The sequence below is a fragment of the Syngnathoides biaculeatus genome, chromosome 23, assembly GCF_019802595.1.
Source record: "Syngnathoides biaculeatus isolate LvHL_M chromosome 23, ASM1980259v1, whole genome shotgun sequence".
Taxonomy (NCBI): Eukaryota; Metazoa; Chordata; class Actinopteri; order Syngnathiformes; family Syngnathidae; genus Syngnathoides; species Syngnathoides biaculeatus.
The window spans coordinates 6112105-6134841 of record NC_084662.1 but is presented as its reverse complement, the minus strand read 5'-3'; the positions used below and the strand labels follow the sequence as shown (position 1 = coordinate 6134841).

Here is a 22737-nt window from a genome sequence, read left to right as displayed (position 1 = left end):
ACTTTTCGGGCCTTCGCCAGGTCAACACACAGAGCCAAAAGCCACACCCGGACTTGAGAAAACAAACAAACATAAAAACGCAATTGGAAAAGGTTCAACCGTCATTTCAAAGCCCAAGTACAAAACGCAGTCTGGTTGCCAGGCGACCGCTCCGGGGTCCAAGTCCTGTGTGAGAATGGATGAGTGGGTAGGTGGGTGCGACGTCACTGAGGCAGTTCAATATTTAATAAATATTTCCATTCGTCAAACTTTGGCTCGACTTTACATTCGTTTTGTCAAACAATCAGATCGGTCGGGAAAAAAAAAAAAAAAACATCCTGAGTTTTGAGATTGACATTTACAGATCAAACTAAAACAAAAGTGGAACAGACTTCATAAAAAAAAAAAAAAAAATCATCATCTGCAATAGTTCTTTGTCGGAGTGTAAACAAAGACCGCTCGGCGGACGCTCGGAGTCGGCACCTGAACAGCACACCTGCACGTTTCCACCGCCAACACGAGTCGCGCCGTCTCGGCGGCAGAGCCGGCAACCGGGAGGTGCCGCGTCGCACCCGGAAACGGGAGGGAATCTCGCATTTGTCGGCAGAAAGCCAGCGGGCGGGCGGGCGGGCGGGACACTGAGCGAGGTCCTCCTTTTCACTCTACTCCATCCAAAGTGAATCTCATCCAGCTTTCCTCCTGCATTTTGACATGTAGACTGGACCAAAGATGGAGCTTTGCGGAACACCACACGTTCTACTCTTAGGCGTAGCGATGGTCAGCAATTGTGACATTTATGTACACAGTATAATAGAAACGTTTAGTAAGTATAAAGTTTCGTGGAGTAAATTTCTCTCGAAAGTCCTGAGTTGACGGCGGTCCGGTTCTATACGACGGTCATACGAGATCACCGCAATCTTATCAAGTGGACTTCATATTGAGCCTTGTGCAACACCACATTGGCATTGTTGTTGAACTTCAAAAGGTACGGATCTTGTACGGAGAGCCTGGCGGACGACCGCGTCCGAGCGCCGAGCACGGCGGCCTTGTTCGGGTGACCGCTCGGGAAATAAATACCGTCGTCGAGGAAGGGGGACGCAAACCTGCGGATGAGCTCCGCGAGTGCGTCTCAGTGCTGGTAGTGTGGCACGGCGATGTGTGGGTGGTAGGCGGCGGCGGCGGCGTGGTGGTGGCGGCGGTGAGGCGGGTACGGGAGGTCCGGGGCGGTCGGCGTGAGGCCCGAGCACAGGGGCTCGTGGCTGCTCAGCACCGACGACAGGTACTTGGCCTCCTCCGTCAGCTGCTTGACTTCCTTCCTCAGCGCGGCGTTCTCCTTCTCCAGGCTCTCGCTCTCCTGGCCGACAAAAGGAGCAACGATTGGTCGGCTGTCACTGACACGTGACGGCGCCCCACGCGCGACGTGCGCTTAAACCCGTCCGGCTGCGTCTTTCTCCCTCGTAATGGATCCCGCCGGGCAAAATTTACCGCCTGATCTTGATCGTCCGCTCAAAATCGGTACCGTCGCTCTGAAATCCCAAATTGCCCCCCCGCGGGCATCCCTTAGTCATGTCTGCGGCTTATTTTTCAAAGTGAACTTTACAAACGCTTCCGTGCCTCCCAGTTGCTTGACGTCCGTGTACAGAAGACGGTGGCAAGAAAAATTAATAAGAAGGCGGAAGCCGAGCTTCAATCTCGCAGTTGCTGGTTTGTTTCCCATCAAATTTCACGACAGCGCAAATGATGGCACAGCGCCGACCTTTCCCGCTACTCGCTCCCTCTCTCTCATATTGACGCTTTTTGCACTCGAGTCCAAGAGGACCTTGGCGGCTCTCAAATCGCCCCCAAAAAAAAGAAGAAGACAGTTGGTCATCAGACTTTCATTTCATTTGAAAAGCAGGACAAAAAGACTGCAAAATACCCAACATTTGCACATTTCCCACAGAAACATTTACAAAAAAAAAAAAAAAGAGGGGAAAAAAACCCCACGAAGCGATTTGAGGTCGGTGAGTGGGAGTAGCGGGCGGGGGCGGCGTCAATCTGCCGCTGAGGCGGTAGCAAAAAGGTCATCGTTTTATCGCTCGTCTGCGGGCAAATCCCCGGCGTGTGCGTCACGTAACCAAATAGGTGCTTTTACAAGAAGTTACCGCGCCCGCCTCGTGACGTAACGTCAAGAAAATCCTTCAGAGCTGACAGGAAGCCTCCACGGCGTCATCGAGGGGGAAACTACCAAACGACGCTTTCCTGTTTCATTGGTGAGAGGAGCAGTCAAAGGGCACAGTGGGGGGGGGGGGGGCCCAAAACCGACCGGGCTACAAAGGCTAACGTCACTTTTATCAAACGGCCCCTTTTTTTCCATACAACATTATTTCAGATCATTTTTTGATGTCAAGTGTCATTCTACAGGATACTTTTATTGATATTATATTTGTTGCTCCTCACTTCTTGTTGTGATTGTTCTTGCTTCGATTTTTATTTTACATTTTTAAAAAATTCAAAAAAATCGTTGCTGCTCTCATTATTTTGCGTAGCAATCAACCAATCGTACTTTTTGCCTCCCCTTGTTCATTTTTGGAATTTTTAAAAATATTGTTTCCTTTCGCATTGTGTTATTTTGTCGCCTTTGACAATCCAGCCACTGCACGGCCCTCGTCGAGGTCGAGGGGGCGCTGCCGAGCAAACGTCGGTCGCGTCGCCGCCAACGTTGAAACCGCTCGCTTGAGGTGTCAAACAGTCGACAGAAAGGTGAGCCGCTTGATCAGTTGTCGCTGATATTTCGTTTTAGTTATCTATCCAGTCGGCCTGCGCCATCCTTGGGTGCAGTCCAAAGCCCCCCAAACAGTAGACTCGACCGTTTAACAAACAAAACCATCGATGCCTGCTTTTAGTGAAACGCTCACGCGTCCCGCTAATCTTCCGTCGGGCCGAAGAAAAACCGTGAACTCAGTCGAAACCTGCTGTGCTCGCGCTCACATCCTCGCTCGCTTTCAGCTAGCCGCAGTTTGCAAGGGAGGTGCTGGATGCCGGCTCGTGCCCACACGCGCTAATTTATTCACGAGCGGCGTCCAAGCGTGGCGCTCGACAGAAGCCGTGACACATCGCCACATGGTCAGGTAGCGTTATGCAAAAAAGGGGAGGCTGAGACTCGGGCACTTGGCAACAGCGAAAATGGAAGCGGAGTCCCCAGGGAAAGTCCAGGACTTCGGAGGAGCGACAAGTTCGCCTCCGGCCGGCCATTCTCCACGGCGCCTGTGCGAGGGGGAGGCGGCAAAAAAAAATGGGCAAAAGTACAGACCCTCGTGTCAAGTCCAAACGGGAACGTTGGAGAATGAAAGTCTTTTTTTGAAACCGCTACGCTAGCGTTGGCCGAGTCTTTTATGAAAAATGTCTTGCCAAAGTTTTGCCACCATTGGGACTGAATTTGCGACTGCTGACAAACGATGCCACTTGTGCTTCCCACCCCACTTCCAGATTCTCCACAAAGCTAGCAATAATCGTAGCCGGCTACGCTAACAACCTTCGTGAACGGACTAAGAAAAAAATGTTACTTGGATGTCAGTGAATCCATTCAAGGTCTTGTTGAAGCTAAAAATGCTCAATTTCGCCCTCTTGTCTGTTTTCTGCCCTCCTCCAAGAAAGCAAACTGATTATTTTTGTGCCTTTTCAAAATAGGACGTTTGCAAACGTCGTCGTTACGGCGCAAAGCAATAACTGAAACCATTTTTTCTTGCATTTTCTGAGAAACGACGGATCATTTTTACGTGGCCTCACCAGGTTGTAAAAGTTCCTTGAAGAACGGAAGCCTTACCGAGCGCGTTTGGACAAAACGTGTCACGAAAAAGTCGCGTTTGTGCCTGCAACAAGGACGGAGTGTACGCGACAAGCGTGGAAGGCAAAGCGGTTTGTCGCATCTCACCAGGTGGAGGCTGTCGGCCTTCTGAGTTTGCCGCATTCGGCTCTTCTGGGCCGCGATGCGGTTCTTCTCGCGCCGCATCTCCTTCTTCATGTGGTCCGACGAGCTCTGCGCTCACACACAAAAACGCTCAATAAAACAAATGCCGTGGAAAGCCCCGGCCGGGACGGGAACTGCACCCGCCGCCGCCGCGATTATTCCCAAATCCTACGGAACATTTGGACTCTTAAGTTGGATGAATAGTTATCGTGGCGCTCCTCCGCCACCTGGGGGCAGTATAAGAGACGGATACGTATGCTGCTGATGTGTCAACTTGGAAGAAATCAACGCTCTTAGGACCAAGAACAAGAACTGAAGGAGGTCTCGCATTTCCAAAGCCGGCTCGTCGAGATCATCACACTTTGTCGCCGCTCGCAGACGACCACGATGCAGTGACACCCCCCGCCCCCCCCCCCCCACCAACCCAGCCAGCCACGTCATTGGCCAGTTGAGTCACGCGTCAAGCGAGCGCTAAACGCACTGACTCAGCGTTTGTGTGACATGCAAACGAGCCGTTACGGACCTGAAAGAGGGCGGGGGGCACACGTCCGGCCGGCTGCTGAGAAGCACTCAAACGTCTTTGTTCGTTTATTCAAATTTCGCGGAACTTTTTAATGACCAGTCTCAAAAGATCAAAGCAAATAAACGTCCAATCACGACGTGCCGTGCCGTTTTTCATTTTATCTGTTGTAGTCTTGGGGGGGGGGGGGGGGTTTCAGGTGTCATTTGGGTTGAAAATGCCCAGGATGTCCTTTTTGGAGCGATTCCAGTTGCTGTTGCTTTTGACATTGCCGTAATTCTCATTCCCGTATTTCGGGACCCAAAATGTGCTTTGCCCTGACTGCATCGGCCATCTTCCCCAATTATGTTATAGATAGAAAACAACTTTGCTCGGATTGGGTGTCTGTTGGCCTCCTTCCGTGTTTGACTTTGCTTGTCGGCAACAACTGAGCTTGTCGCCCAAAGCGGGAACTTTCCAAGAGAAAGGCCCCTCGTGCGCTTCCGTTTTGGCAAATCCAAGCCGCTGTGGCGACCGTCGCACGCTAGTTGGCGCTAGTTCATCCGCCGTTGTGGCGTCAAGTACGGATGTAAATCGCAACATGAGCACGTACTTCTTCTTCTGGAAACTGCATCTGCGTGGCTGAGACTCGCCGGCTTCAAACTCCGAAACGTCGCGTTGCCGTCGGCACGTGGCGACCGGGAAGCGGGCGGCTAATTGAATGTTAATTAGCGGAACCACGTCACGATGTCAGCCATTGCGAGCGGTTTTGCCCTTCAAAGGGTTTTGCATCCAATTGACAAAGGCCAAAAATCATCATCATCATCATGTGACTATGATGCCCCCCCCCCCCCCCTTAAAAGATATCAGGAAGAAGTAGTACAGGAGGAACTTTTTCCAAGTGACGAGCCTTTGTCTCAATATTTGTTGCAAGGTACAAGTGGAATTATGAGCACGCTTCAGATACGCCGCCGTCGCTGGAGTCAAATAAATGTTGAAAAAAATGGAGCGACGACGCTACTGCGATGCCCTGGCACGTAAACACGGAGAACCGCGGTCGCCGCGTCGTTTCTTGAACGGGACAAACACTGAATGAGAAGCCGCTACGTCCGGCAATTACAATTTGGAACAACTTTTTGCTTTTTGGGTTACAACAATGTCATTTTTTTTCTTATCGCGTATGCACAAAATTGCGTCGGGGTTTTTTTTTTTTTTTTTTCTTGGGTGTGTGTGTGTGTGAAAATAGGCCTGTCCGTACGTGCCCTGTTATTGTCCGGCGACCGGTCCAGGGCGTATGTCGCCTCTTGCCCGAAGTCAGTTGTTTATGAAAACAAAGTTTTGGAACACATTGCAAATAAATGGATGAAAATAGTTGATGAAGTGTGCAAATTGGCCTGGCGCGACATGGCCACGGTGAGCAGTGGCTGACAGCAGCTCCTCCGTGAGTGAGCCCCAAGCACGTTTACGTGTTTGACCGTTGTCCCGGCAACAAATAAATATGGCCACAAGTAGCCTGAGCAGTTCATAAAGTTTTGGGGATGGTGACAGTGGAATTCATTCTCGTGAGCTTGAACGCGCTCCAAAAAGTCGCACTACAATATTTGGAGTTCAACTAACCTCCTTTTGGGGGGGGGGGGGGGGGTTTACTTTATTATTATTTTAGGCCCCCCCCCAAAAAAAAAGGTTAGCAGTTCATTGAGATGGCAACAATTCAAATCCCATTTTGTCAACATTTGTAAGGTGACACACGATTGCAAACATTGCGGGGAACGAGATTTGAAATTGAAAGATTTCGGAAGGCAGCCTGCATCCGTCGAAGGTTGAACGAGCCGCAAAACCCTTTGACAATTTCAAGTGCACCTGAAGCAGCGGATTAGCGTGTTTTTCGACGAATTCTTGGAATGGAATGGAATATTTTTGACGCTGTGGCTTTTTTTTTTTTTTTTTTTAATATGACCTAAAACATTGCCTGCACACTTGGAAGGTTTTAAGTGGGCATTAGGTCGGATCCCATGACATCATTTCACGAGTAAAAATTGCTCGGAAAATTGGAACGAGTACGCAAAATAAGTACTAAAGAAAAGCGGGCTGATCATATTTGTCGTACGAGCGTGACCAATCTCACCATGTGGCTGCAGTGTCTACAACGAGTTCCGGTGACGAGATTCCCTTTGCAACGTTAACAACTCGGAAGTAGAAAAACGAAAAACGAAACAAATTGGACGACACTCACACACGTCGCTTGCACTTTTTGCGCGTTCCGAAGCGAGAGCTGAGCCCCCGTAACACCCCCCCCCCCCTACCCCTACCTGCCGGCCTGCAGGTGACGGCGAGCGGTAGCTGGCGTCGTTGCCGTCCGAGCCCTGAGCCATGGCCGCGCCTGTGGGGGGGGGGGGGGGGGGGGCAGCAGCCTCCAAAGCCCCCCGAGTCTGGACGGACTTGGCGGAGAGAGGTCGGAAAGGAAACCCGCCCGGCACCGACGAGGGAGAGGCGGACGCTTCTTCGCTCGCCTCTTTTCTCTCAGCCCGCCCTCTTTCACTCTCTCTCTCTCTCTCTTCTGATGCGGTTTCTGGTAAAAGAGCAGAAGGAGGCCGAAGGTGGGGGGGGGGGGCAGGTCGAAGGAGTGCTGTGGAAAGTTCGCAGGTAACCGTGAAAAGTCCAGAAAACAAGACACGCGCACACGTGTCGAGAAAGTTTCTCTGCTGTCAGTTGCGATATTGTGAAAAGAACAGCTCGGGGATTGCCCTTCCTCTCTTTCTTTCTCTCTCTCTTCTTCTTCTTCTTCTTTTTTCTAAAAAAAAAAAAAAAAAGCAGAAACTGCGCGATTAATGATCGGAGATCGATGCAATGACAAGAAGGACCGAAACCCGGCACCAGGCCTCCAGGGGAGGGACAAAACGGCGGTTTGCAGCTTGACGTGACGCTTGCCTCGAACTGTTGAAGTTCGGGGTCCGAACCTCTTCCGGCATCCCAAAAACGTGCACGTCACGCGTCCATTTTCACGGAGGGGGGGGGGGGGTCGATTGAGAAACGTCTTTTCAAGGCCCGTCTTCGTGTTCCAAGATCATTCCAAGAACCATCGGGGACTGGACAACAATTGTGGTGGGATCCGGCCTTGTACCACTATTGAGCATTCATGCTAGTCCTCCATCATTTTTCCCCATCTAGGTAACATTTGGCTCTCCCCCTTGTGGCAGAATTAAAAAAAAAAAAGTGGCAAAACAGCTTTGCTTGGCAGAATTCACAAGGATCCTCCCACACAAAAACATGTTCCACCATCACGGGGACTTTCTTTTTTTATTCGATTTCTTTTTGAATGCTTGGCAGCGGCCTTCCGGTCTTTTCCCCAAATACCCAAAAGAAAGCCGATTACTGTACACGCGAACAACACCAGCGCACAAATCCAGAATTCCAGGCGGGCCCTGCTTGACTTGAAAATGTGGGCAAACTTTACCAATGACTGATTCCGCCGAACGAACAAAGCGGGCGCCTGGGAGGTGTCCCACTTTCGTGACGTTCGCGCTCAAACTCAGGCAAGGGCGCCCCCCCCCCCCAAACCGAAAAAAAAAAAAAAAGACAGCCCCCAGACACGCCACAGCTGTGCTTTTCAAACTGGGGGTGACGATTGTTTTTCCAGCCTTGACGATTTACAATTTTTAGGGCTACAAATCCAGAGATCGTTTTGATCAGGGCTGGCCTAAAGTTTTAAAAACATTTTAGAAAACCAATATCATTTTTTTTCCTTTCGCTGTATTCATAATCTTTAGTTTTCTAAAGGCTCTCAAAACCTTGTTCTGCTCAACTTGAATGCTGAAAAAAAAAAAAAAAATCCAGAGCCAGTCCTTGAAACTCCAACATGACAAGAAAACGTGTGGCAGAAATGGCAACAGAAAAAAAAAAGTGGGAACTAATGAACAATAAAATTCTGAATGTTTTAGAAAATGAAGTCAAGTTTGCAATTTGTGTATTTTAGCAAATTAAAAACACAAAAGCCAACGCACATGCTTTGCTCTCGCGGGCCACATAAAATGATGTGGCAGGCCAGGTCTGGCCCCCGGGCCCCGAGTTTGAAACCTGTCTTGCGCCAGGGTTCCAACCAAAACGTGGGTTTGGGGTTGCGTGGATAAACCCCAACAAGGGTGAGGGGCCAAGTTTTGATATTCCGTACAGCTCCAGGTGAGGATTTTTTTTTTAAACCTGTAATTTTTCTGGCACTCTACAACACGTTAGCTTGAGAAAATTGTACACCCGGAGAAATTCATTCCTTTGCCCGTCGTAGGTTTCCCAGGCGGGTCCGCTCGCGTCGTCTCCTCGGCGACCCGAGTAGGTCGCAAAGCCCAAAGGAACGTCGGCAAAGGGCTACGACGTTGTTGCTTCTGATGCACAAGTTCCATTCATGAAAATGGACATTGGGGGAAAAAATATTTCCCACATGACAAAGAACTTCTAATGTCCTTTTCGCGGGATGCTTGCAAATTGCCGTGACAAACTTGCCATTCCATAAACGATGTCAGTTTTAGTACGCAAAGTCACGCGTCGTCTTGTCCTTCAACTTGGACTCTGTGGAGAAAACGCACACGTGCTGTTCAAAAACTTGGTCAAAATGAAAGATTTGGGGAAAAAAATAAAATGAAAAAAAAAAAAAAAACGGGTGTCGCATTCCAAACGAATCCACTTGGGATCAAAACAAATAAATGAAACAAACAACATTTGTCACGTCACGCAAAAGTTGAACGGACAAATTGAAAGAAAGAAGAGGTTCCGTTTTGGGACAGGCATTGCAGTATTTTAATATTTATTGACAACTTTACTAAACTCTTCTTTTAAAAATGATGCTCACAACTCCACAAATGAAGGAGAGGAACAACAATAATAAAAAAAAAAAAAAAAAAAAAAAAAAAACCTAACACCAAATACAACTCATCAAAAGTCTCGACGGGACGTCTGCGCTGGTCGAAAAGCGAAGTTGAGGCCTCATTAGCTGCCAGACAAAAAACACAAAAAGCGTCCGAGGCCGCGTTAGTGCCCCAAAGTCTTCGATGGCCCCCGTCGTCGCTGTCGGGCGTCAACCTCGCAACCTCCAAATCCCTTTTTTGGCAAACTACCCGCAAACGAAACGGCCGCCTTGTTTTCTGCACTTGCAATTTTTTCCTAATGACTAAAAAAAAAAAAAAAAAAAAAAGTCAGATGACGCGGGGACACGCGTGATTACGATGACGACTTTTAACGGCGCATATCCGGACACGGGAGGTTCGCGCCCGACAGCGTCTCGTCATCGACACCAAAGGCGGCGGGGTCACCTGCTCTGAGTCTTGGTCCACTTCAGGGCGTGCCTGGGAGGCACGGACGCGCCCGGGTGGAAAAAAGTGCAGCCGTCTCGGTTACACTGGCCGGCGAAGTGACACGGCTGCCGTGGCGCCGGCGGGGGGAGGAGGAGGAACCCAAACGCGCGCACACAAAAAAAGAAATGTCAGCGCACGGCAGGGCTCGCTCGTTTACGTCGCGCTCGGGAGGCAAAACGCAGAAGAAAGTGCCGCTGCCTCGTTTCTATGACAACAAGAGCACAAACGGCTCCAGCGACAGGCGGGACACGACAAAATGGCGTCCGCGCGGCGAGCGGCGACGATCGTGGGATCGGTTTTACCGACGAGTCACGAAATGGAAATCAATGACACGCGGGAGTCAGAAAATGCGGATTGAAACAAACAATGTGCTCAATTTGTCTTCATTCACGCCACAGAAAACACGCTGAGGAGATTTCGGGTATTATTCCAAACAAACTAAAATGTCACTCGTGAGCGCAGGACCGTAAATCCAATCAGACAAAATCGTGTGTTATGATCATGCAAAGCAAGAAAGCAAGAAAGCAAACCTCACCTTGGGATGATAAAAAGGGCAATCGGTCTTCTTGCACTGCGGGAAGAAGCGGCACGCGCTGACCCTGACCGGTTGGGCCGCTGGCGCCGCTAAAAAAAAAAAAAAAAAAAAAAAACCCAACCAGACGCGTTAGGAAGACGTCGGGAGGGGCTTTGCGACACGTTTGGGCGGAGGGGCACCTGGCCGGGCGGGGGGGGCCGCGGCTGACGTGCCTCTGCGGCTGACGTGGGTGTACGGGCAGTCGGGCCTGCCGCACCTGCCGTCGTATTTGCAGTTGGGGTGGATGAAAAGGCATCGGTCGCCGAACTTGCACGCGGGGAACGTCCTGCGGCGCACAAAGCCACAGTCGACTGAATCACGAGCCGCCGCTTTCTTTCCTCAAATATTCACGTTTGGTGAAAAACTGCAAACTCTGTGGGAGACGTGACACAAGAGAGGGTTGAGATGCGCCGCACGCACTTGCAGGTTCTGGTCGGGTGATGATAGGCGCAGTCGTCTCCGCTCTTGCACACCGGCCAGAACTTGCAGCGCTCCGTCACTTTCTGCTTCTTGGAAGGCGCCGAGTCCTCGTCCAACGTCTCCGCTGGGCAAAGACGCGCCGAGACAAACGAGTCATGAAAATTGCGCGCGACGACGTCGTTTGCGCTCGTCTCGCGCGCGGACCTCCTCGCGGCCTCTGAAGGACGCCGACTTTGGATCTGGAGGGCGGCGGCCTGACGTCGTCCAGCTCCGCGTCCGACTCCGTCAGGTTCCCCAGCGGGCTCGGGACGCCCTCCAGCGTCACGATGAACTTGGGGCTGGACGTCAGCTCCTTCTCCTTGCTGCTCGCAAAGCGCCGGCGTCAGACTCAAAGGCGGCGAGGGGAAAACGGGCGGCGGCGGCGGCGGCGGCGGACGCACCCGGGCTGCACGGTGCGCGCCAAAGCCGGCTCGTCCCTCCGCTTGCCGTCCGGCTGCGGGCGACTGACGATGAAGGAACGCGTGTCCGACTCCTTGGTGGCGCCGGCGCCGCTCGCTGCGTGGAAACAAACGACTCATTGGACTGCAAACATTTTGCACCTTTTCACGCACAGGGAAAAGACGCCAGCTTTCAAACACGGACCCTCCCAATTGCCAGGCGCACGGGGATAACCACCACCCGAATACGAGCGATTGCGCTTCAAAATAATACTCACCGTCGTCATTCTTGTCTCCGCCGTCGCGCCGCGGGAAGTCCGACGGCGCGTGAGAAGGCGCCGATCCGACGGGAGCTGAAGAAGGCAAACGTGAGTTTCATCATTCGCAGAGAAAAACCGAAGGTGCCGGAATCACAATCGGACCTTCTTGGGGTCGCTTACACGCGCCCGCTTTCCAAAAATCAACAAATCGAGTCAGCGGCGTCATCGAGACGCTCCCAAATACATTTGGGTGCCGAAAAGTCATTTTGAGCTCATCTGGAAAGTTGGCGACGAGACGGCCCGGGTTCGAGTCCCTTGCACGAAGATGCCACGAGATGGCGGCAATTCCCTCCAAAAGGTTGAGTTGCAGCAAGATGGCGGGAAAGCACCATTTTTGGACAGAGCAAACGCCTCAACTCACTTCAACAATGCTACTTGACAGCAAGATGGTGCCAACCGCAAACTTTCCTTTCTCAGAATTGTCCCATCTGCAAATGGGAATCCCCAAACGTCATCCCCCAAATAGGCGAAGATACGCCGCGCGCAGGACAAGACAGGAAGTGGATACCGAGAACGCCTTCGGGTCGCTCTTCGGGCGCCCCGGGGGCCTCGCCGCGCAGGTGCCGGCGCACCAGCTGGACGGCGGCCGTCATCTGGTCGGCTCGGGCTCGCGGGGCCACGGGAACCGTCCGCCTCTGGGGGGCTGGGGGGGTCGAGACGGCAGTCAGGCGACGTGAAGACGGGAGGAAAGAAGGCCGGGGGGGCACGTACCTATGGGGAAGGCGGTGGTCCTGTGGATGGAGTCCTGCGCCTCGGAGATGGCCTTCAGGATCAGATTCCTGTTGGCCTGCTTGGCCGGCGGGAGGGACGGCCTGAAGTAAAAGAAGCGACGTCAAGCGACCCGCCGGACGGAGCAAAACGAAGGCAAAAGCGGGCTGACTGACTTTCGTTCCGGTTTGGACGGCAGCGACACCCGGCTGGACAGGCCTCGGCCCGCGTAGCCGGCGTCCTCGTCCTCCTCCTCCTCCTCCTCGCTGTCGTCGCTTTCCGAGTCGCGGTTCACTCGCACGACCGAGCTCATCGCCGTCGCCTTGCGTTTCCGTGACAACTCCTCCTGAAGACCAGAGACGCCGTCGGTTCACTTTTTGCAACTGATCGCGGTCGACCTCATCCGGCGGCCGCCGACAACAACGACAACTCGACAAAATACTGAGGGGAAGGCGCATTTTTTTCTGCTGTCGTTCGTCGCACGGGCTTTTCTTGGACTCATTTTACTTGTAGCTGGCCAGAACTGCTCACTTGACAAGCCGTCTCCTTGGCAACAACAACACAACAAACGCGTGACACGTTCCTCTGCATCCACTAACGATAGTTCCTATTTAATTAGCTGCACTTTATTCAGCTTTACAGATGCCACGCCAGCATTTTTTTTTTCCCCGGTTTACAACGGTCGAAACCAAAGTCTCCGTAATTCGCGACAAGCCTTGACAATGTTTCTAACGTTGGGCAAAGTTGTTCACTCGCCGGCCGGGACCAAAAAGTGAAAATGAAGCGGCGGCGTCCTCCACTTTGAGGATGCCGCAACCGGCGCCGGTCGACCCGTTCTCGTACCTTGAAGGAGCCGCCCCTGGAGGTTCTGCCGCTCCCGCCGTCTCGATGCCTGCCCTGGCCCGCCCTGTAGAGCTCCACCGACGGCCGACCGGCGGCGCGCCCCCCCCTGGGGGCGGCGGCCGACTCGGCGGGGTCCTCGCCGAAGTCGTCGTCCATCTCCGGCTTGATGTCGATGACCGCCTCGGACGGCGGGAGCTCCGCGAGCGGCTTGACGGCCGACGTCAGGCGGGGCGAGTCCGGATCGGCGCCGGCCCTCCTGCGAGAGTCAAGGTGGAAACGAAAGTGCTGCAGTCGTGACCAAATGAAGCCCTCTGACGACAACGTAATAACTGCACATCTCGTGAGATTTGCATCGCGAGAGCGACGACGCAAATACGAGTCAAGCTCGCCGCCGTAAAGTTCAGCGTCGGGTTCATTTGTGCGTTTTCGTCACCTGCCGCGCGATTCCAGCCTATCGGAGCGATGGTCCGACTTGAGCTCCTCTGGCCTCGCGGCGGGCGCGCTGACGGACGCCGGCTCTGCGACGGACAAATCCGGACCGCGACTTGACTCGAGTCCACGTCGGCCCACGCTGAAGTCTCCCGTACGGACGGGACGCCCGCGGGAAGCGGGGAGAAAGATATGGAGTGCGACCTACCCGCTGCCACTGTTCTTAACTTGTCCAGGACGCCGTGCAGCCTCAAACGAATCAAGCCAAGTTATTAAACGGCGGAAGCCGCGACGGGACAGCAAACGTTTGTGTGGTCATACCAGGCTGTGAACTTGACCGTGTTGTTTCCCAGGAAAAGCGAGAGGTCGTCCGCCATCTGCTGGGACGTTTTCTTGTTGGCCACCATCACCATGATGTAGTCCGGGAGTTCCTCGTCTGTCAGGAAGGAAATAACAAATAACGCGCGCCAGTCTCCAGTCGCCCTGGTTCCGACATACGAGGCTAACGGCAGCACGTGGAACTATTCGCCTTACGTCACGCGGCGTGAAACATCAACTGTACATTTTTTTTCTCGCTCTGATTATTTTCACCAGAGTGCACGTGGACTGACTTTTTAGTTGTGTAAAAGACGCTCACTTGCATGTCAATGTTTGAAAAGTGTTCTGTGAACAAAGTTTCACTGACCGAGGGAAAACCTTCAACCGATTGAGGAGCTTTGTGCCAAACTACGACGACTTAACGAGCCAAACTGGTTCCGAGAGGCAACGACGTGGGATGCAAACAAGTCCAAACAATTGTTTCCAGGGGCTATTTCATCGTGCTTCAATTTGACAAAAGTGTGCTGCGAGTTTGTGTACTGGTGTCCTCACCGATGTAGGCGCCGAGCTCTTGCAGCTTGCCCTTGATCGCAGCCTGCAAACAGGAAGGCGACACAGACGGGTTACAAGATGGAAAATGTTCCTCCTTCTCCTCCGTCGGAGCCACAACGTGTCGCCACTGGCGTGCAATCACAACGTAAACGTCGCCAGCAACTTGTTGGCCTGGTACCGAACGCCGTGTTGTCGTTCGCGAGCTAAGCGACGTAGCCAACGCAATTCTCCGATGAAATCGTCCATTTTGCCGTCAACTCGTCCCGAATGTTGTTTCTACTCACTCTTATTTTCTTGCTGATTTCTTTTCCTATTTCCATGGCTGCACTTGACAACTGAAATTGGACGCAGAAGAACGAAAGCTTAGGGTACCCGCTAGCTTGGAGCGCTAACCGCCGGGATGACGTCACAGAGAACTACGGAAGCCGCCAGGAGTGGAAGTCGACCGCTCCGTTTCCCTTCTACCCTAACGCGGGAACCGCCATTTGAGTTTAAAACGCGCGCACACCAACCGCAGTTTGCCCTTTAACGCGATCCAAGTACAAGCGTGACTAACATTCCTCCACGAGCACTTTCATTGGCTCCGAACTTCATTTGTGGAGTAGAGGAAGTTGTGCTTTGAACGACGGACGTTGAACGCGTCCCCGCACCACGTCGCGACCTGCGAAACGTGCTCAGCGACAGCAGAGGGCGCCACGTCGTTACCCAGTTTGCGACGTCGTCGTGGCCACTCGGTCAACTTGAAAACGGAGAGACATTAAAAACAGAATCCGTCAGGGCGGGGAGGGGCGAGTATAGTGCGTTGAGGAATTAAAAAAAAATTGCATCGCAATTTGAACAGATACGTCTCCAAAAGTGATGCTTCACGACCTTGAATGTGAAGACAGCGTCAGAGCTGCAGGAATAAAGTCCACAGAAGAAGGTTTTGCATTTCACTAGATTACGTTTGGGATGCACGACCATTAGTGTAGCGTTTCACCCCTTTGCTTCTTTACTTTGGACTACTCCGTTTCTGAAGTACATGACTCATGGACTCCTTTTGGGTTGGGTGGCATGTTAGCGCAGCTGTGGAGCCTGAATTGGCCTCGCAGCTCTGAGGACCGGGGTTCAGATCCCGAGCCCGTGCCTCTCCGGGCGGGCACTCCGCTTTCCTCCCACATCCCAAAAACACGCAACATTCATTGGGCGCTCTAATTTGCCCCTAAAAGTGTGATCGTGAGCGCGACTCGTCTGTCTCCGTGTGCCCTGCCATTGGCCGGCGACCAGTTCAGGGTGTGCCCCGCCTCCTGCCCGTCGACGGCTGGGATGGGATGTCTTGTGAGGATAAGCGGTTTCGAGGATGGACATGGATTACTCCTTTTAACGTTGCCTTTCACCTTTGCTAAGAATCGTGAAATGAAATCCAACGACCTTAAACACGATATCGGCGTTGAGCCTTCCCAACTTATTATGATTAAAGTGCACCGTCGCCTTCAACTCAATCTGACTCGTGTCTGAAGGATCGAGACGCACACTTTTCGGTGCAAACTGCGCCAGTGGCCTCTGATTAACGCCAACTCGTCTGAACCTTTTCAAAAGAAGTCGTCCTCGGGGGAACAAGCACGGCGACAAACGTGGAGCTGGCGATCATGTCATCTTTCCGAGATGAAAACAATTTTTCTAGGTAAAAAATGTGGTCAGGTCATGCAGGGACTCTTCCAATGTCTTGTACTTCTCATACTTGCCACAAGATGGCGAAAGAACCGCCGAAAGCGACTGCTCGGGTCATTCGGGGACACCGCAGCTTCATGAATGATGATCTCATCCTCCGACTGGTCAACACAAACCGACTTTGAGGATCGTGCATCGGACGCGACGATGACGTCGTAAGAATGACTGATTGTGGTTTGCGGCGTGCCTCTTTGACGCCGATCAAAAAAGCGTTTGTTGCGTGTGACGTGGCATCGTCGTGTGTAACCACGCAAGCCTTTTGGTAGTTTCTCTCCCTCGTTACGACGTCTGTGGGCCACTTTAGTCAAGTCTTATTTTTGCTCGTGTTCCAAGTTTTGCCGAGGAGTCACTTGTCGGACCTCCTTTCTGGATTTTTGGCCTTTGCCTTTTATGACCTCTGAGCGAGCGACTTCAACTACACTCGAAAATCCCGTCCCTGCCTCGGAATGCGGCGAGATGCTTAAAATAAGTCCAAGTTGATGAAAGCTGATGGCCGTACGACTCCCGTCTTGTGGAAAGAAACCTCAAGCACAACAGAGACTTTGACGCCAACAAGGCCGAGAAAGTCTTGGAAGATGGAAAAATTCTCTCTCTCTCTCTCTCTTTTTTTTTTTTTTTTTTACAAATAAACAACTAGAGGCACCGTGAGGCACACTGCCTCAGAGCATGTCGAGCGTCAGTACACGGCGTTCAATGAACTGCGTCATCTTTTGGCCTTTGTAAAGCTGACAGCGACACAAACAAGTCTGGTTTGTGTCGCTGTCAGTTTTACAAAGCATTTCTCTCCCTCGCAGTCGACATCCGACACACCGAAATTCACCGGCTGATATTTATCGCCAGCTCAAAAGTTGTGCTGACCTCAAATCCAACGTGACGTAACAGCGCCATCTACAGGAATCTGGACAACATTTACAGACAAGCTGCGGAAAAACGCCTTTGACGCATCTATGCGTCAGTGGCACTGAATGGTTGTATTCCAGTCCCAAGTATAAATGTCCCCAGCAGCGAAGGAGCTCCTAACTTTCAAAATGAACGCTCGGGGAGATGCAAGGATCCGAACCGCCAGGTCCGACCGACATACCGATTCGCTCGGGAAATAAGATGCGGTGATATTTTTCAAATCACCAAGGCCCGACCGTCACACGCCGATAGGCTTCAAAATCAATCGGATACAAGGAGGGAAAGGAAGAAATAGAGTTGGCAAAAGGAAGCGGCCAAGTGTGCCGAGTAGAATATTTTGCAGACGAGGTGGCCTTCATCACGCAATTATGGAAGCGGTGCACATGAAAAGCTCTCGCTGACTGCAAAATTGCAGTTTTGTTGTTGTTGGTGGGTTTTTTTTCCCCAAGCGCGCGCACACAGCGGGTGTCAGCTCAGAGTCTGCCGGCGTAAATCCCGCCTGACGGGACTGCTGAGATAGCTGCCGCGTCCGCCTCTCTCGGGTCCGCACGGCAACAACGCTTCACGCCGTCCGCCAATCGGCACGCCTTCCCGTGTCGCTACGGCTGCTCCCGCTTTCTTCGATCCGCTTCCCGTTTCGCCGGATGCCGATGTTTGCGCGACGGACCTACAACCGGATTTTTTTTTTTTTTTTTTTTTTTTTGCAGCTCCGCATTTGCATGAGTCTATTTGTCAGCCGTCTGCACGTCGCCGCCACTCGAGAAGCGACCTTTGCGCTGACGCAGATGCAAATGAGACCCAAATCGTTTGGCGGGCCGCTCGGCCCCAGGACTCGTTCGGGCTCGGCCGGCTTGCCGTTTGTCTCCTTACGAGCGAGTGAAAGTGCGCACAAGATGGCGTGCGAAGGCCTTTTCCCGCTCGGGGCACGCGACAGCAGTCACGCCCCTCACCCGAAAACAATCGTCAACGGTTACTGATGGAAATGAGGTTGGGGGGGATTGCCCGGGGCCACCTCCCACGCGCACGCCGCTGTTAGTAAAATAAATTTGGATCCCATTACTCAAATAATCGGCGCCTGGATACTTGAGAAAATACTCATGACTTGAAATGTTGACAAGCCGCAGTCTGAATTTGTTTTTTTTGTTTTTTTTTGTACTGAGCCCAAAGCCGTGCCTGGTCTAAAAGTATCGCCTTGGCGCCAAGGAACTGTGTCCAAGTAAGCTCGGGAGGCGAGGCCGCTTCCAACGAGAAAATGAGGGCTTTGCCGCCATCTTGTGGCATCTTTTGGCAATTCTAAAAAAAAAAACAAAAAAAAAAAACGCTAGGATAGCAAAAAGCGGACGCGGACTTTTTCCAGTTTGGGCGACGTCAGCCTCGAAATGCGCGCCGGACGGCGTCGCTACGCCGAACTCGTTGACCGCGTGTTGCTCATCGTTGGCGTGACGACCACAACAACGATGAGATTAAAGTCTGCTTGGAGGCCACTTTTGTTTTTTTTTTTTGAGGAGAGACGTCAGAGTGGATTAATCGCCTTGGCGTCCTGGGGGGGCTTCGCCCGCCTCCTAGCGTGCGTGTTGCTCGCTGTTGTCCTTCTGGACGCTTCCACGCGTGCCAAACAGCGATGAAAGAAAACCCTTCGCCTTCTTTGGGCAGCGCTGGTTCTCCGCCCCCCCTAAAAACAACACAAAAAGATAATCATTATTCAAGCGCTCGGTCCACTTTCGCTTTGCCCAAATCCAATTTGTCGCCTCCCCACCGCCAAAAGCGCAACGTTGACTCACTCTCGCGTTTCGTGAAAAGAACAAAAGGGCGACCGAAAAGACAAAATGGCGCCCTTGGACTCAATTCTGAATATCTTTTATCGTTTTAGTCATTGTTTCTTCCTGGCGAGCGGACGGCGACTTTGTGCTGAAATTTGGACGAAACGCGCTACAGGACCCCACGAGGATGTTGAACGTCTCGCTTCCTTTACGTTTTTGGCGAACCAACGGGAGAAGAGAACACGCCCTGGCTGTACCGTTTTTGTTTTTTTTTTCCCCGTAATAATGGTTGTGTGCGTTCCCGTTGTCGTCGTGTTGTGTTGTTTTCCACCGTGTGTAAGTTGCAATCCGTGTTGTGACCGCTTTCATTCCTTCAACTTTCTCGTTGGGGGCAGCCCGATCCGCATAATTCTACAAAACATTAAAAATGGCTCATGTCGGAACGATTCCAAGCTTGCAAAATGTTGGCGTTGCCACACGAGAAAGGAAAACATCGCGCGTGGTCGTGCCGCGTTGCCCCCCTCCCCAAAGCACCCGGCAGGTCCAGCGCGCCGTAAATTTAGCGAGTCGTCCCCTCCCGTGGCAGGGCGGCCATTTTTCCCACGGCCACCTGTCCGCGCCAGTTGCCCGGACAGGTGCTCGTCTTTCGCCGCCCGCTCGTTCGTTTTGCCGTGACCTCGCCCTCCCGAGTACGTTAGCTGGCGCTAACATTCAAGAGGGCGCTATTGACGTCGCTAATGGGGCAGAAACGGAGGCCGCGGGGCCCCCGCGTGGGCGCTCACTGGCGGCGCCGACGGGAAAACCCAACAAAGCCCGCGACCCGAAGATCCCGTTCGGAGGACGGCAGAGTTCCAAACGGCGGTTGGGGAGGGCAAAGTCACGGAAGCAAACACGGACGTCGGTTGGGTCGACGGGTTCTGTTGTGATTTGGGTGGGTCAGCTTCTGGGACAACCTAACCTCCACCTCGAAGGGAAACAATTGGCCAAACCATAACTCACATCTGTCCTCAACAAACTTTTGATTTCTTGTTCAAGCGCAAAAAAAAAAAAAAATCCGTCAAATTGTGCTCAACCCGACTATGAAAGAAATGTCCTGAATCTGCGAAAGAGCGTGGAAACAATTCTTTTTTTCCCCGTTTTGCGGCGCTTGTCGAGGTGTGTTCGACGTTCTTTTTTCCTTTTCTTTTCACACAAAGCAACGGTGGGTGCGCTTGTTGCCTGTCAAAACGCTTTTGGAAGCGAAGCTAACGTCGGCACAAGACGCAAGTTGTCTGCCGTCCCACCGCAAACGCGCCCCTTGAACGCAGCACGGGTCGGACCGGGACCGGCTCCGGGCAAATAAATTTGGGCAGCGCGCCTAGCGTGACCTTTCGCCTTGACCCCGGGGCGCAAGGGCACGCCGCCCCCTTTTTGCACGTTTGGAATGCGCGGCTTGACGTTCGGCGTTAGGGCGTGCGCGCCAGCAGCTGCTGGTTCTGAGCTTCTCCGGTACTTCTCACATACCGCAAGTCTCAGAACACGCGTGTGCGTTGCTAAGCATGCACCGGCAGGACTGTTGCCAAGTAACGTGCGCATGAGCCTGTTTTGTTGACACGGCTCGCGTCGTCGTCGTCACGTTGCATTTCGCGCGTGCGAGACGTTAGCGGTGCTAATGGCACGCGAGGCCAGAAACCACAGAGAATTGATATCGATACGAAGTGAAAACAGGGCACGTATCGAGGATTCTTTTTGAAAATTCACCGCAGGCCTTTTAGAGCCTTTTGATGGGTCTTTCGAGACCCCCACAAAATTGTCTTCGGTGACCGTACAAGCAGGGAAACGGCGTCTGACCTCCTTTCTCCCTCGTAATCGTCGCAACATGCCGAGATTTGGGGCCTGAACGTGTCATCTTTGACTGAGAAATTGTGCTGATCTGGAGTCTAAAGCGATTTAACGCCGCCATCTGCTGGCATCTCTTTGTCATTACAGCAGTTTACAACCCTGAATTTCACCGACGAGCCGGACGAATCCGAACCGGTCGGAAGACATACTTGATCGACTGTACATTGGTGGCAGGAAACGACTGGATGATGATTTTTTTTTTTTTTTTCCAGCCTAAAACCGATGACGTGATTTGGATGTTTACAAGTAATCGGACAACATTGTATTAGCGTCGTGATCGTTTTGCTTCGGCGCCGATAAAACCGCACCAAACTATTTCCACATTTGAAAATGTATTTCTTTTGGCTCTCATTTTTGTGACGGGGACATCTACATTGCAGATGTCCTCGTCTGTGCACCAATTAGTCCGAAATGTTTGCAGCGGGCGAGCCGTGCCGCATAAACGGGCGACTTGAAGAGGTGTTGCGCAACGCGGGCATGCGAGGGCAGCGCAAAGATGGCGGCATGCGATAAGAGCGCAGATGACCTCGCTTGGCACGCTGCCGCCGGGCTATTTTGGGACGAGTGGGCGCTGGAAAAAAAAAAAAAAAAAACAGGATATCCACCCTTGTTTTTTGCCAAAGACAGGAAAGAAAAAAGGAAAAAGAGTTGCAGCTGATGGTTGCTTTTCTTTGCGCCTTTTTCCATCACAGCAAGATATCCAAACCTTTTTTGGATGTTTCAAACACTAGCATTGATGCTAACGCTCGGCGTCCAGCCTGGTCCACCTGACGGCGAAGCGGACGCACTGCACATTTCAATGTTGCCGTGCGAAAAACTTGAAGCAGAAGCCGGCCAAATTGCGCCCGGCCGTCTTGGCAGTTGGGAACGCGAACGGGCCACTCGCAAACGTTGCCCGGGCCGCTCGGCTTTGCTGCTGTCCTGTTCGCACTGTGAAAAAGTTGAGCCAGGAGATCCAAAGCGCCCCCCCCCCCCCGGACCTCCCAAAATCCGTATCTGTCGGGCCCCAACGACAACGTTTGCCTTTGTGCTGTTGATCTCCTTGCAACGAGCACACGAGTTGATCTCAACGCGGGCCGGCGTCGCCACGCGTTCCCTCCAATTGCGCCGCCGTCGCCGTTTCTGGAATTTCGCCGCGGTCACGACGGCGACGCGAGCGACTTCGTGCGGGAAGCGAGTCCAAAAACATTCGGGGGCTGACTTTGAAATGTCACGTCTGATGAGTCACTCGCTTTTCTGCTCGCTTTCTTCTTCTTCTTCTTCTTCTTCTTCTTGTACACGAATTATTTGTGCCGTGTTTTGGTCTCGGCGACCGACCGGTTGCGGGTTCACATCCGGTCAAACTCGGTCAGAGGTCATCCCCAGGTGAGCAGTCCAAAACTGTAGAAGGCAAATGAAATGATTCCTTTCAAATTTCTTTATTTTGTATTTTTCACAGGGTGTTTTAGCAATGAAATTATATTTTGAGTTATTATATTTCATGTTAACATTATTTATAGCATCATGAGGAACTTAGTACAAAATGTATTTGTTATTGAACGCCGTTTTATTTGATTATTATTATTTTTTTTCAGCGCGTTAAGAGGACACGCCCGCAACGTTTTATTGACTGATATACATTTGTGAAGCTTGCGTGTGCTGTGCCAAATGCACACGACGCTTCTTTTCACTTTGCGGGGACTTTATGTTGCCAACTTGTTCAGAACTTGACCAAAAAAAAAATCATTATGTATATTCAAGATACAATGCTTTTCTAAATCAATCAAAAATACCCCCCCCCCCATAAATACATAAATGGAATATATTTATCACACTTGACAAAATAAAAGTCCTTGTTCGCGGACATCTGCCGTCAAGTCCAAATATTGGTTTTGGCCCAGCCGGCTGCTGGTACAGGACACGGCGCGGGGGTTATTTTTACCCCAGCGGGGACTGGTTGTGATCACGTTCAAAAAAAAAAACAAAACAAAACAAAAAAAAAAAAAAACAATGCCCCCTTCCAACCATCTGCGAGGCGGAGGGAGCGGCAACTGGCACCAGGGCCCGAACGGGTCAACGGGGGCGAGATTAGTCTGACCCCACCCACGCAAAACGTGAACGTCAAAAGCAAAAGCGG

The 22737-nt window shown here is 52.0% G+C and overlaps 2 protein-coding genes across 7 annotated transcripts; both read right to left on the bottom strand.

Moving 5' to 3' along the window:
• Nucleotides 1-66: 66 nt before the first annotated feature.
• batf (basic leucine zipper transcription factor, ATF-like) lies at nt 67-7212 on the bottom strand. 4 transcript variants are annotated; one of them, XM_061812185.1, is made up of 3 exons: nt 6737-7212; nt 3893-3997; nt 67-1333 (listed from the first exon to the last, which is right to left on the bottom strand). In XM_061812185.1, exons 1-3 carry the CDS (start codon nt 6797-6799, stop codon nt 1109-1111), a joined length of 393 nt encoding a protein of 130 aa, XP_061668169.1. In that variant the 5' UTR covers nt 6800-7212; the 3' UTR covers nt 67-1108. The 4 variants fall into 4 exon arrangements, with proteins under 4 accessions (XP_061668169.1, XP_061668172.1, XP_061668171.1 ...); XM_061812188.1 differs by lacking the exon at nt 6737-7212 and adding an exon at nt 6663-6685; XM_061812187.1 differs by lacking the exon at nt 6737-7212 and adding an exon at nt 6553-6585.
• A 1973-nt stretch (nt 7213-9185) lies between these two features.
• Nucleotides 9186-14965, bottom strand: zc3h14 (zinc finger CCCH-type containing 14). 3 transcript variants are annotated; one of them, XM_061812817.1, is made up of 17 exons: nt 14655-14960; nt 14371-14413; nt 13822-13936; nt 13709-13749; nt 13505-13589; nt 13072-13327; nt 12405-12574; nt 12232-12332; nt 12029-12163; nt 11479-11553; nt 11204-11318; nt 10968-11125; nt 10764-10887; nt 10484-10629; nt 10305-10393; nt 9728-9834; nt 9186-9408 (listed from the first exon to the last, which is right to left on the bottom strand). In XM_061812817.1, exons 1-17 carry the CDS (start codon nt 14688-14690, stop codon nt 9405-9407), a joined length of 1800 nt encoding a protein of 599 aa, XP_061668801.1. In that variant the 5' UTR covers nt 14691-14960; the 3' UTR covers nt 9186-9404. The 3 variants fall into 3 exon arrangements, with proteins under 3 accessions (XP_061668801.1, XP_061668800.1, XP_061668802.1); XM_061812816.1 differs by lacking the exon at nt 9186-9408 and adding an exon at nt 9433-9585; XM_061812818.1 differs by lacking the exons at nt 9186-9408; nt 9728-9834; nt 10305-10393 and having other exon boundaries at nt 10579-10716; nt 10817-10887; nt 14655-14965.
• Between the last annotated feature and the right edge of the window lie 7772 nt (nt 14966-22737).

Excerpts from the sequence above, each read along its gene's own strand:
- zc3h14 (XM_061812816.1), bottom strand. The coding sequence starts at position 14,690 with ATGGAAATAGGAAAAGAAATCAGCAAGAAAATAAGA. Across the intron at positions 12,575-13,071 it reads CCAGGGGCGGCTCCTTCAAG|GAGGAGTTGTCACGGAAACG; the intron begins GTACGAGAACGG and ends TCTGGTCTTCAG. Across the intron at positions 10,888-10,967 it reads CCTTCAGAGGCCGCGAGGAG|CGGAGACGTTGGACGAGGAC; the intron begins GTCCGCGCGCGA and ends GTCTTTGCCCAG.
- batf (XM_061812185.1), bottom strand. The coding sequence starts at position 6,799 with ATGGCTCAGGGCTCGGACGGCAACGACGCCAGCTACCGCTCGCCGTCA. Across the intron at positions 3,998-6,736 it reads CGTCACCTGCAGGCCGGCAG|AGCTCGTCGGACCACATGAA; the intron begins GTAGGGGTAGGG and ends GTGTGAGCGCAG. Across the intron at positions 1,334-3,892 it reads AGGCCGACAGCCTCCACCTG|GAGAGCGAGAGCCTGGAGAA; the intron begins GTGAGATGCGAC and ends TTTGTCGGCCAG.